Source organism: Numenius arquata, chromosome 14, assembly GCF_964106895.1.
Source record: "Numenius arquata chromosome 14, bNumArq3.hap1.1, whole genome shotgun sequence".
Taxonomy (NCBI): Eukaryota; Metazoa; Chordata; class Aves; order Charadriiformes; family Scolopacidae; genus Numenius; species Numenius arquata.
The window spans coordinates 1,902,355-1,915,344 of record NC_133589.1 but is presented as its reverse complement, the minus strand read 5'-3'; the positions used below and the strand labels follow the sequence as shown (position 1 = coordinate 1,915,344).

The window sequence follows — 12,990 nt, the reverse complement described above, 5'->3', positions numbered from 1 at the left end:
AGAACCTCTCTCTGTGAGATAAAAGTAAAACTTTGTATTTGTCACTCTGGGCACAGGATCAACCTTTCGTGGCATTTTTGTTTCTGTGTTAGCAAAGTTGGGTATCAGGCATGTGAAATGTAATGAAGACATTGGGATTAAAACTTTATTTGGTTCCCATGATGGGGGAAACAAACAATATGATAAAGCACATGATAAGAAAATGCATATGGAGAAGTGGCAATTCACAGGCAGATTAGTGGATGAAAAATTGCCTGAGCTATACATCAACTGGAATAAGATTGCGGAATATGATGGCAGATAAGAGTGCTACAGACAGGGAACACAGCCAGACAGAGCTACAGAGGAAAGGAAAACAACCCAAACCAGGTCTCGTCTAATCCCTGATCCCAATTTTCCACGTGTGTGAGCGCGAAATACCAGCACTGAGAAATAAGACACCATTTGCAAGGAAATTGCATGGCTGGTTCCAATGGCCAGGCCATCCCGAAGACCAGACTGGCTGCTGGTGGTGGCTCTTAGCATGGCCCAGGATATCTGAGAGTGGAACAGTGTTTGCTCCTATTCAACAAGGTCAGGAAAGACAGAGATCCATAAAACTAGAAATGGGTCTGTATTATTAGCCTTTTGTGGTTGGTTGCTGGTACAAATCTCACGTGGCCTCATGATTCAGACTGCAAACTTAGAAATGTAGATCTTCTTTCATTCAGACCGTGAAGCAGTGTTCAACTTGGTGGTGACAGCACTTGCTTATCTAAATGAGTTTGCAGCCTCTGGGGCAATTCTCAGGACACTGTTCTAGGGCAGAAATACCTTTATTCTCAAATCACATGAATCGATCTGTTTTTCACTCTGGGTGTTTGACTTGGCTGCCCAGCCCGGAAGGATTTCGCTAGAAGCTATGGATAACTAGGGAGCTTGGAAAAGTTCAGGAGGTACCTACAGAGGGTTCAGGTGTGTGACCTAGAGTGTATTTCTGTGGCTTTTAGCAAACGGTGGAGCAAATGGGCAGATTTCTGCGACGTTATGAGCCTCACTGCTTTGCCGTGGGAGCCTGGGTGTCACCCCTACTACTGATGGGCTGCATCCCCTTTACCAGACCATTTCCATGGTCCTTCCATTGGCTCCATGGACAGTCTGTCTTGAGAAGAAGCGTGTTTTTGTCAACCGAGATCATGGTTTCTAATTGATGACAGCACAGGAGCAAAGAGGGGGTCATCAGCCTATGGGGCAGCTGTAGTGGTGGAGAGCAATGGAGTGAGAGTGGGTGGAGACAGTGGGAAGGGGATGTGAAGGAGGGTTGGTGAGTCCTAGCATGGCTAAGTTGGGTCTAAGCAGCTTCCCTGCTTGTTGGGTTGCTCTCCAGCCAGGCCGTGGTTATTCACGCGGGACAGCACAGGTTGCCTGAGGCTGAGGCCTTAATGTGAAAGTCGTTTGGGGGACGGTAAGGTCCAAGTCAGCCTCTGAAACTCCTGGCCGGGGTTGAAAAGTAAATGTCTGCAGCAACCCCACAAAGAAGACAAACAGCTCCATCTTGGCGAGGCTTTCTCCAATGCAGTTCCGTCGCCCTGCGGAGGCAAGCAGCGTGTTTACTTGATGGAAAGAGCAAAGTAGAGTATTTGCCATGGGCAGGTTGGCATCTGAGATGTCGTGATGGAAGCAGGAGTGAAACCTTGAAACGCACCAGAGCGTTTCGGAGCAGAGGAGCCCGTGTTGCTGAAGGTAGTTGTCCCAGTCACGCTGGCACAGTCTGCCTGCCTGGTCTCTTTTGTCCCACAGCAAGTCACAGCCACAGTACAGGGTTATTATGCATTTACGATGTGCCCTCTCCTCTCCTTAGCTCTTCCAACCCTCTCAGCATCTTTAACCCTTTCTCTTTGAAAAGCAGCCTGATAGAAGAATGCCACCTCCTCCCAAAGCAGTATGGTTTGAAAGTCACTTTTCCTGTGGAATTTATCCCACTTTTAGAAAAAGACTGTTTCTTCTTTCCCACCCCCTCTTTGTGCTAGATTCTGTGCCTTTGTATGATGGTCTCTGTATGGGTGAAACACGTGGTGGACAGAGAGGACTGGCTTCCTAATGTCGGAAGGCACTGCTGAGAGTCTGGGGTTGGAGCACGTTCTGAAGTGCCTTCAAGCTGTCCTTTTGGAGGAACAGCTGGAAAGTGTGAGGTTACTCAGGAGGGTTCGTAGGATTCTGCAGGAAATCTCTCTTAATAATACTTAATGGGCTCCTGCAGTGTTGGGATTTGTTAAACTCCCAGCAAGACTACTCCATCCAGCTATGCCCTCTCGTGACACACGCTCTGCAGTCATGGAGGGCATGGGCTGGGCATCAGGCCTTTCTGGGAATCTGCAAACTTTGGAAGCATTTATGGCTGTCGGGAAGGCCCTCAGTAAGTGATATTTCTTCTTTTAGGATGGCTCAGGGGAGAGTTTCCGACATTTAACAACTGTTCCTACCATTAGCTCAGTTTGAGTCCCAAGGGGCTTGGGTTTCTGAGCCTCCAGGGAATGACTGGTAATCGTATTTTGCAGGTGAGATTGAGCTTAGAAAAACAAAAGAAGTAGTCTATTACTTGACCCAAATGGCAGCTGGAGGTAGTGTCAGGGTGCCAAGTGCTCTATCGCCTCCCCTAACCACGGGGCTGGGCTTCTTTCTCTGAAAGACCAGGTCTTTCTGGGAATCCTTGGGAGCTCTTAAAATCACCACCCAAGGTGATTGGCGGGAACAATCCAGGGCCTTGAATTTAAGATTTTGGTTTGAAGTTCTCTGTCCCATGTTGGGTCTCTGCTGTCTGTAATACCCATCTTCTTTGGAGATTTTCAAGACCCACCTGGATGCAGTCCTGAGTAACATGCTCTAACATGTTCTGGGCAATCCTGCTTCAGCAGGGGAGTTGGACTAGATGATCTTTATGGTCTCTTCCAACTCTAAAAATTCAGTGAAATTCAGTGAAGGTGCAAGGCTTATTGGGACCCTCCTCCTTGGCTCTGGTGGGCAATGGATGAGGTCTTGTCCATCAGACCCACTCACACATGGGACTTGCCTCAAGACAGGACTTGAGGGTCCCTGGATTGTACCTTCACTTCCAGGAGAGCTCACGAAACCCCGTGCATAGCTGTGCTGTCAGCCCCACCAGCCCTGTCTGATTATCCACATACTCCTGACAGCTTTAAGGCATTTTTCCACCTTCTGTTGGAGGCAGTATTTCTCTTTGTCTTCTCTCCTGTTGAACCTTTGGGAACCAACCCCTTCAGTGGTGGGAGAGGTGTGCTCTGAGAGCAGCCGTTTGCCTGGATGCAGAATAATTGACACCGTTCAGTTACCTGGGTGCTTACTGACCGAGTTAAAGGCAGTACTTAACCATGAAGACCACATTAATGTATATTGCAATAAAATGGTCTTGCTATAGCTCTGTGCAGATCAGCCCTTTAGTTACCTGTGGAGAAGGGCAGGAAAGCCTCTCTCTTTACAAAATTCCCTTCAGCGTCAAGGAAGTGGTTGGGGTTGAACTGATGCGGTGTCTCCCATTGCGTCTTATCCAGCAGCACTGACGTGAGCGACGGGATTACAATTATACCCTGGAAGAAAAGTATTTGAAGGCACAAAAGACAGCAAAAGCACTCCGTTTTGGTTAATTTTGTGACACAGACTTTGGTGTCCTAGGAGATTTGCTCCACCTGGGGTAGGTGGAGACCCTGAGGGTTTTATCCCCTCAGCCAGTAGAGAGAGAAGTGAGTGAGATTTTCCCAGCAGTGCCAAGGGTTGAAGTCAAATCCCATATGGGGGCTGTGAAAGCTTCAAGCAGAGGGTCAGATCCTGTAAATTCCCTGGCAGATACTTCACTGTGCAGATGGCATCAAAGAGGCAAACCAGGGTCACTCGTGGAGTGATGAAGTCCTGAGCATGAGAGGGACTGGATTGAGTCCTACAAGACCAGTCCCTCTGGACTCAATGTGGTTGAACAGGCTTAACTAGAGCACAATAGTTCTACAATACCAATCTCATAGACTCAACATAGAAACTCTTCTGGAGGTGATTTTGGATACCTACTTTGGGTTTCTGTCCTATAACTCCCTTTAAAGAAACCAGTCTCTAGTGGCACTGGCAAAAACGAGGAGGGTGATGTGTTCCTGAGCTGGAACCTACCTTGGGAAGGAAGTAGCCCCTGAAGTGGGTGTCAACAGCAGTGCAGCGGGGAACGTGGGGCAGGAGGGTGATGAACCTCTGCACTTCATGTAGCACTGCGTTTGTAAATGGCATGTTCTTCCGATCCTCATACGTGGCCCAGCTTCCAGCTTTGACGGTTCTCCCAATCTCCTCCTGCACCTTTTCTGAAAGGAACAAACACAGTTGCGTTCCAGCAAGAAAGCCAGTTCCTGATTCGGTTTTGGTAAAAACATATTAGTGATATGGTTTAGCAGTGGGTTTTGTCAGTGTGAGGTTGATGGTTGGACTAGATGATCTGAAAGGTCCCTTCCAACCTTGGCAATTCTATGATTCTGTGATATTTTTCCAGGGTCTGGAGGGAGAGGTTTCTTAAAATGCCAGCCAAGGCTTCCCTGCTCTATCTCTAGTTCAGACACATGGATGGGTTGTTTCCCCAGCATCATACTTCAATCTCCACCCATCCTCTCTCCCAGCAAGGCACATGGACTATTCGGTTGTGACTTTGACCAGCATCTAATTACATCGGGAGTTCATAATAACAGAGAGATGGGATTCAGTTCTTAAGGTGAAAGAGCTCCTGTGGATCTGTGTCCTGTGCTCTCCCCTCCCCGTATCTGCTGTGCCACAGACAGAGGGAAAGGAGCTCACTTTGAATCTCTGGGTATTTCATCATCAGCAGGATGGCCCACTGGAGCGTCGTGGCTATGGTCTCTGTTCCCGCCATGACCAGGTCCAGTATGGATGCTATTAAGTTGTCATCATGGAAGAGGCTGTCCTTCTTGTTTTTCTCCTTGAAAAACAGAAGTGGTAAGAAAAGTCTTAAAACCGTCAGTCTTAGTATTCACCACGCTTGGGAAGTACTGCATAGGCACAACACCGCTGACCATCGGCTTGTGTTTGTGAACGGGGTGTTAAAATAGACCTGATCTTGAATGCAGAGTGTTCACCAAAGGTGGGAGCACCAGAGATGGAGGTTTGGAGTGGAGTTTTGGTTTGTTCCATCTCCACTCAGAAGCAGGCTGAAGCCCAGCGCCAAATGCTGTTCATGGACCCTCACAGGTTTGGAAAGAGCCCGGTCTCTCCCCTGTACAGAAGCAGATTCAGCTATTCCTAGGTCTGAGGGGCTCCTCCTGCCCTAAGGCACCATTGAATCCCCAACAACATTCAAAATGACCCTTCAGGCCATTTCTGCTGGGCTTTAGGACTCTACTGACCCTTCTTCCATGTAGCTGGGTAGAAGACACTGTGCCTAAGGTTGGCCCAGATCCAGAAAGAAGAAAAAACTCAGATCCCAAATATTTTGTGTTGAATGAACTCAACTGATGTGTGAAACTGCCAAGTCTCTACTAAAGTAAGATGCAGGGCCGGGCTAGGACTTGTACAGATGATTTATTACCCAAGTACTTTAAGGGTATCATTCATCTTGGAACAACAGTATCGATGATTCATTGATTTACTGTTGTAACAAGAAAGGCAGAGTCAGCTTTCATGTGAATTCATGCAATTTCTCCTAGGAACAAGGAGTAGATCTCAGGTTATTAGCGCTGCTATTTCAGGAGTGGACTGAGACAGTGGCTTTTATATCTTAATTTTGATAGAAAAATCCCTGCAGTAAATTACACCAGCTGTAAGAGAGTGGCGTCTGGTTTCCATACCACTGGAACAACAGCATGGATTTCAGTAGGTTTAAATGACAAGACTGAAATCAAGACTCAGGAACTGTTTTAGCGAGAAAAATCCGAAGGAGACATTGCAAACAGTCAATAGAGCTAAACAGTCAAATACCTCTTGTTGCTTGAAAATCAGTGCATCAATGTAGCTCCTCACACTGTTCTCGTTGATGTCCTCCCTGCTTGCCTTGATGTATTGCCTTAAAATGACACGCACATCTTCTATTTTCCCAAGCATAATCTTGTGGGTTTTGAAAAGAAATCCAAGGAATGGGTAGAAATTGAAATACTAGTGAGGAATTAAAAAGAGAGAAGCATTAATTCTGCAGAAATATCAGCATATTGAAACAGCTTCTTCCTAAGGCAAGAGATACCAGGTGAGTTTTGTCTTGTAGTCATATCATCTTGGCATCTCAGGGACTTCCTGGGCAGATTTTCATAAGGGAGTGCTTTGCAACCTTTGAGTCTTTATTTAGAATTACCTAAAATTAACATTTATGCTGTTCTTTGGGAACCAGTAACAGCCTGGTCAGCTTCTCAACAGAGTTGGGGCTCCTGTGTGCCAGGCCACCAGCCAATTTAGAGCAGTATGAGGCTGGGTAGTTTTTTCCCAATATCAGTTATGAAGGATGGGGTATGATAGTTTGAAGATACACAGAGTTTTCCTGGTACTCTCCAAGGAAGCATTTTTAATGCAATCTGTGAAATCTCACTCACCTGGACATCAACACTGAATGTGCCTTCTTAGAAAAGGCAGCAAAGAAAGCCTGGATGGAGCAATTATGTTGAAAATGCCCCCAAAAATATCTGTGGAGCTAAAATAACCATAGTTCGGTTCTTATTTTAGCTCCACACAGATGTGCAGGGTGGTTCCAAAGGAGAGTTGCAAAATCTAGCTAAAAAATCTGGCTAAAAATCTGGAATCCAGCTGCACACGTGGTGAGTGAGGTGGTATGACAGGAGAACTGTCACGTTTTAGGTGTAATTGCTGGTTCTGAACTTTTGAAAACTGCTGAGCTAAATCCTATGGTTTGTGAGGCTCACAAATGCAAAAAAAACCCACGTTAATCTGTGGGATAGGTCACTTACATTCAAATACGGAGATCCCAGAAGGATCATAACTTCATCTATGAGTCTTAAGAGAGTGAGAAACGTTGGGTCCTTGTAGTCAAACCTGTCCCCGAACAGCATGATGAAGGTGATGTTGATGGGAGCACAGTTGAAGGACGTCAGGCTAAAAGGTTCCCCTGCGAGGGGAGGAGGATGGGGACGTTAGTGAGATGTTGCAGCAGCAGCGATGCGTGTGGGGCTGTGCAGCACCGCGGTGGTCTCCAGCTCACCTTTGAAGGATTTGATCATCTCGATGAGGAAGTGGAGCTCCTCGAAAATTTTCCCTTCTATTATTTTTTTCCCCATGCCAAGGTTGCGCATGCTGGAGACGGTGAACCTCCGAGTTGTTCTCCACAGCTCCCCGATGGAGAAGAACAAACCTGGGGAGGCCATGAGGCATCGCTGCTGGGCTTACGCACGAAGGAGCCCCACCGCACGGAACAGAACAGGGGACTGGATGAGGAGGGATCTCCACAAGCGTTCCTGCTGCCCGGTTTCCCGTGGATTTGGGGACTAAAGGGTCTCCCATTTCTGTGTGCCCCATCCCCGTATCCTCTCAGCTCCATTCGCCCAGTCTCACTGAGCCTGTAGTTTGGGAAAAACAAGCTCCCACCCAACCCAGTCTGTCCCAGCCCTCTCCTGAGTGGAAGTTAAGCAGGAATGGCTTCAAACCAGTACTGGTTGGCTGTAGAGCTGGGCAGAGATGTCAGCCTAAGTCAATCACGCAACTTTCTGACCCCGTTTGGTTGCAAGTCTAAGGCCTCAAGCAACAACCTTGTGTCTTTGAAGCTTCTCCCTTTGTCCTATTCCAGTCATAAAGATATTTTGTCTGTGTGGGGTGGGATAATTCAGTCTCCTCAACCCTGGTCAGTGCTGAACTGCTTTATGGAGATTCCCAGCAATGCTGTATTTTCAGCAGTGGCAAAAATACGATCAGTTTGTAGAGGTCACTCAGCTCACGCCTTGATGACCACTAACACCACCAAGCAGGGATGGGTATTTCATCCTGTCAGGGGGTTGGAAATAGTGAAGGAAAAAGTTTTGTCAGTAACCCAAAGACTATCTCAGATTGTGTCAATCGAAAAGCTGGATTTCAGCACTTCACATCTTCCATCTTGGCTGCAAGGTTTTAAAATGTGTTTGGTTTTTTTCTAGAATAAACACTATTTCAAAGCAGTGCAGTTTTAGTTTGGAAAGCCAATCTTCTTGCTCTAAAAATGGCAAAGCAAATTTCTAAACCTCATTTTTATTTTTTGTTTAATTCAGGCAATTTCATCTGGGTCATTCCTTTTCTGAAAACAGCTTCAGAGTCAACAAATTGGCATTTTCTGAAGAAAAAGTGTTTCACAGGAAAATTTGTGACCATTGTTACTTAGTTCCTATGAATTTACAGCTTTGGGTCATCTCTAAGTGGCTCAGACTTGGGCTGAGGAGGTAAGTGTGAAAGGACTTATAGTGCAATACTGGCAGTCTCCCACAGGGATATTTTACATGTAAATTAGCTCTGAAAAATGCTTTTCTCCCCATCGATTCCTTTCCCTTATGTGGCGATAAATTCATATGTTGATATTATGGCTGGGTAATTTAATTTCTAATTGTAAGCCCAACTTCAGCCTGTGACCAGCATGTAAAGCTGCCTTTTGGATGCTCAAAGCTAAAGCCTCAGAGGATGGAAAACGAGGCAAAAAGGCCTCTGAAATACTCGGTTGCCCTGGGAAAAACCCTGAGGTTGGTTGTGGGGGCAAATTCCCAGCCTCAGCCTATTGCTTCTGCCTGAACCTGTTTCCCATGGTCTACCCAAGAGCTTTTGTGGGGAGGCAAGGCACGGGGCGGCTGATGGTGGCCAAAATTGAGGCACCTGGCCATGGGAGAAAGGGAAAAACCCTACAAACCAGTCAGTCCAAATCCCCTTGGAACCCTGGGGGAGGTTTGTAAATGTGGTGGTGGTGGTGGAGAGCCGCTCTCATGGACGTCTTACAGAAATTAAGCCCAGAATTACCACGGTGCCTTTAAAAATCCCACTCCTCACCCTCAAACGTTTAGGATATGGATCGGCGGCAAGTGAATTAGGAAAAACAACGGCAGCAAAAAGCCAGGAGGCTTTTCAGAAAGCCGAATCTTTTCTGTCGGCTTGGCTTGGGAAGGGTCCAAGGGGGATGTTTAAAAGCCGGGCTCTGGGGAAGCACAGTTAGGCTGGCACCAAGCGATGGCGTCGTCCCTCCCGCCCGCCCCCGCGCCTTTCTCTAATACCGTTTCCGTTCTGAATTTGGTCAAATATTGGGATGGATGGTCTGTCTACAAACTCCTCTGAGTAGTTCACGAGCGCCTCCCGCACAACTTCATACCCGGTCAGGACCACGACTTTCTGGAACCCAAAGTGGAGGGTGAAGATGGGGCCGTATTTTTCCGCAAGCTGAAAAAAAAAGGGGAGCTGTGATGGTGAGGAAGGGAGGGAGCGTGCACGGGGAGAGTGCCCCTTGCTTTCTGAAAGGACATATGACATCCCGGTGCCCTGCTGGGAACGGCTGCGGAGCTGCTACCTGCAGAACTGAGCTCATCTGTGAGTTCATCACAGTCAAATATGAGGCATTTCGTATGGATGCCTGACTGGCATCTGTACGGATTTTAGGCTTGTTGCCACGAAAGAACCCCCACCCCATCAGTGCATCACTGGTCTGGTTTGGCTGTTAAGTAGAAAGTAAAAAAAACCCACCTAGAGTTAAAGACCGGACCTCAAATGGCAACACAAGTTGGCAAACCGGAGAAAGACGGAAACAGTGAAGACATTTCAGTGCAAATAATGATGCTGTTGCATGGGAAAGCTTTGGGATGATGCTCCTCTCGTACCAAAGCACTGCTGCGTCCCTGCTGCTAGACCAGCAGAGGCATTTGCCCCACACCAGGTGTTTAGTTTGCCCTGGACAACCACTAATGGCAAATCTGTGCCCCTCTGCTTGGACCTGGCTTCGGTCCCTACAGCTGAGCTGGGCACAGCAGGGAAACCCACCGCAAGGGCAGGAGGGTGCCTGGGCCGCTGGCTGTCCCCATGCTTGTGCACAAAGTGATGCTGGTTTTGCTCTGAGAAGGCTCTGGATGTATCTTTGCCCTAAAACAGAGTGGCTTTTTCACTGCCATATGCCCCAGGAGAAATTCTCTGCAGTTCCCCACCAAAGCAGTGCCATGGCTGGCAGTTTACAAAGGCAGCGCAGTGCCTTGGGGGGATGAAAATCCCTCCAGGAGCGTGTGGTCCCACTGGCATGTCCTACATGCAGATCCCCAGTCCTCTTTGCCAAGGAAAGGGGTCTGGGAGGAGGCTGATGGGGAGATACATCCCCTGCATAGGGGACCGAGGGAGCCTGAATCCTCCTGCCTACCTCCACCCCACATCTTAGAATCATAGAATGGTTTGTGTTGGAAGGGACCTTAAAGATCATCCAGTCCCCTGCCCTGGGCAGGGACACCTCCCACCAGACCAGGTTGCTCCAAGCCCCCTCCAACCTGGCCTTGAACCCTCCAGGGATGGGGCAGCCACAGCTTCTCTGGGCAACCTGGGCCAGGCTCTCACCACCCTCACAGCAAAGAATTTCTTCCCCAGATCTCATCTCCATCTCCCCTCTTTCAGTGTCAAACCCTTCCCCCTCCTCCTAGGGCTCCCCTCCCTGATCAAGAGTCCCTCCCCAGCTTTCCTGGAGCCCTTCTAGGAAATGGAAGGGGCTCTAAGGTCTCCCCGGAGCCTTCTCTTCTCCATGCTGAACCCCCCCAACTCTCTCAGCCTGTCCTCACAGCAGAGGGGCTCCAGCCCTCCCAGCATCTCCGTGGCCTTGGCAGCTTGAGACCAGCAGCTGGGGACAGCCAGGAAGGGTTTGGGCTGGAGCAAGGTGATGGGAAGCCACAGCTCAAATCCCTGCCTCGGCAAACACGTAGTGTCCGCTTTCGCAGGGGAGAGGGGAGGATCCCCCCAAATCCCCCGTCGGGGTGCCCAGCCAACAGCCACCGGTGCTGCTGCTCAGCGCAGTCACCACTTTCTGCTCTCGGGGGGGTGGGAAGAAGGGATAACCCCTCTGGAGTAATCCCCAAGTAAAGGCAAGCACAGGCAACACCTGGTACGGGTGAGGAAAAAAATTCCAAACTGTCATTCAGGGGCTGCGGCGGCGTCTGGGTAAACTGTCCCCAGCCCTGACACTGTCCCCAGTGTCACCGGGAGCCTCACCCCACGGCAGCGCTGACCCACACCCGGCTGGGGACACCGGAGACCCATGACGGGAGCCGTGTCGGCACCTCCTCGGCAGCCGCCGCCTGTTTGTTCACTCTCGCCCTGACCCGGGTCCATCCATCCCCGGGGGAGCCGTCTGCCGCGGCGAGGGGGGAGCCTCGGCGCCCTGGCACAGACACCCCGGGCTCTGCCAGCCTCCTCCTGCACGGGGAACAGCTCACCACCGTAACTGGGGTAAGTCATCTTAATTACAGGTTAATAGAAGCACTTCCAGGCTAATCATTCCGGTTCCTTAGCGTGGCTTTTCCACCCCTCTCCTGTACTGCCGTCTGGATTTTAACGCGTATCCAATCCATTGAGAGGGATGTGGATTTTGCAGCGGGGGCACCTGGATTTTGGCTCTCCCCGAAGGAGTTTTGGGGTCACCGCGTCATGGAATTCCCCTTGCCATCTCTCCAGGGCAGACGGGAGGGAAGCAATTTCATTTTGTGTTTCTTATGCCCTAATGCTTTAAAAGATTCCTGGGTGTCCGAGCTGTCAAATTAATATTTCAAATCCCACAAGCATTATATACTTCATGTACATCATCACAATTACATGAAGAATTCCCATATTACCCAGAGGTCTTTTTTTTTTTAATGGTTGATCGCTCATAAATGACATTGCACCAACACAGACGTTGGCTAGAAGAAGCCCAGAAAAATATTATAAAACAATTTTCGCACCTTTACAATTTAGTTTGAATTAAAAAAAGACCAAAAAGTTCTCACTAATATATCCCAGGCAGCTTTAAAATCTATGAGGGTCTGGTTTGGGGGGTTTTTGTCCTACCTTCATTAGTGATTTATCTTGCCTTCTAAGATCCACCAAGTGCAGGTTACCAATGATCGGAAGAGGAGTTGGACCAGGAGGAAATTTAAAAGCTGAATTTTTATAGCCAGTTGAAAAATAGAGTACAGCTAATAATACTGCTGCGCACAGCAGACAAATTAATGCAGGATCAGAGATAAAGGAAATTAAAAAAGACATTTTTTTAGTAGTAATCTGGTTTTGGGGGGTTAGTAGCAATAAAAACGCAGTGGCACTGTTCGGTTTGTGCCAGCTGGCTCGCTGTTTGCTCTCTGCGATTGCTACAAGCACTCGATTCTTATTAAGGTTTGTAGAGTACCTAAATAAATAGTGCATACTCCACCCTCTTTAAACACCTCCGAGAATGTGGTCTAAGCAGTTTGCGAAGCCTGTCCAGAAGTAAAGAGAGTTTCAGGTTACAAACCCGTGCATGTGTGTGCAAGAACATACACATGGGAAAAGGTGCTTGGCATTCCTCTGTCACCTCCGCCTCCCCCCGGGACCTCAAGGTCCTTCCTTCCCAGGAACGATGACCCTCCAAACACTCCGCCGACGCGGGGGAATCAGCAGGTTGCTTTGAATCCTGTGAAAAACCTCCAGACTCAGGTTTGGATAGGGTTTGAGATCTCCGTGTTACTAGAAAGACAGCTAGTTATGGGAGCCTTTAGCCCTCTTGATATCAAGTGGAGATCAAAGGTTGTTAATAAGGGTAAAGCCCATGTTTCCCCGGGGGTTGTAGCCCATAAACTGCTTCATAAAGTCGTCTCCGAGCTGCCCAGAAGGGCTGTGATTTCAGACTTTGTGTCTGAAGTAGAGGACGTGTAATAGCTAGCCAGAGAAAATTAGCTTGGATCAAGTGATCGCGTGTGGATTCATGAGTGGGATGGAAAGAAAAAATTAGAGTTGAAAATTCTGGGAGGATTCTTCTTGTTGCAAGAGCCACTTCTAAGAGATAGAGGGAAGAAGTTAATGAAG

The 12,990-nt window shown here is 48.3% G+C and overlaps 1 protein-coding gene across 1 annotated transcript; it reads right to left on the bottom strand.

The window, feature by feature from the left end:
- Positions 1-1,377: 1,377 nt before the first annotated feature.
- On the bottom strand, positions 1,378-12,195 carry LOC141472023 (cytochrome P450 2W1-like). Its single transcript, XM_074158776.1, has 9 exons — positions 11,998-12,195; positions 9,204-9,366; positions 7,184-7,333; positions 6,933-7,090; positions 5,959-6,132; positions 4,822-4,963; positions 4,153-4,337; positions 3,443-3,584; positions 1,378-1,568 (listed from the first exon to the last, which is right to left on the bottom strand). Exons 1-9 carry the CDS (start codon positions 12,193-12,195, stop codon positions 1,378-1,380), a joined length of 1,503 nt encoding a protein of 500 aa, XP_074014877.1.
- Between the last annotated feature and the right edge of the window lie 795 nt (positions 12,196-12,990).

What these genes read in the sequence shown, in the direction of transcription:
- LOC141472023 (XM_074158776.1), bottom strand. Translation starts at nt 12,195, where the DNA reads ATGTCTTTTTTAATTTCCTTTATCTCTGATCCTGCATTAATTTGTCTG. An exon ending in GATGATCAAATCCTTCAAAG is followed by an intron (nt 7,091 to 7,183) that starts GTGAGCTGGAGA and finishes CTCCCCTCGCAG; the next exon opens with GGGAACCTTTTAGCCTGACG. An exon ending in TGATTTTCAAGCAACAAGAG is followed by an intron (nt 4,964 to 5,958) that starts GTATTTGACTGT and finishes CTGTTTTTCAAG; the next exon opens with GAGAAAAACAAGAAGGACAG.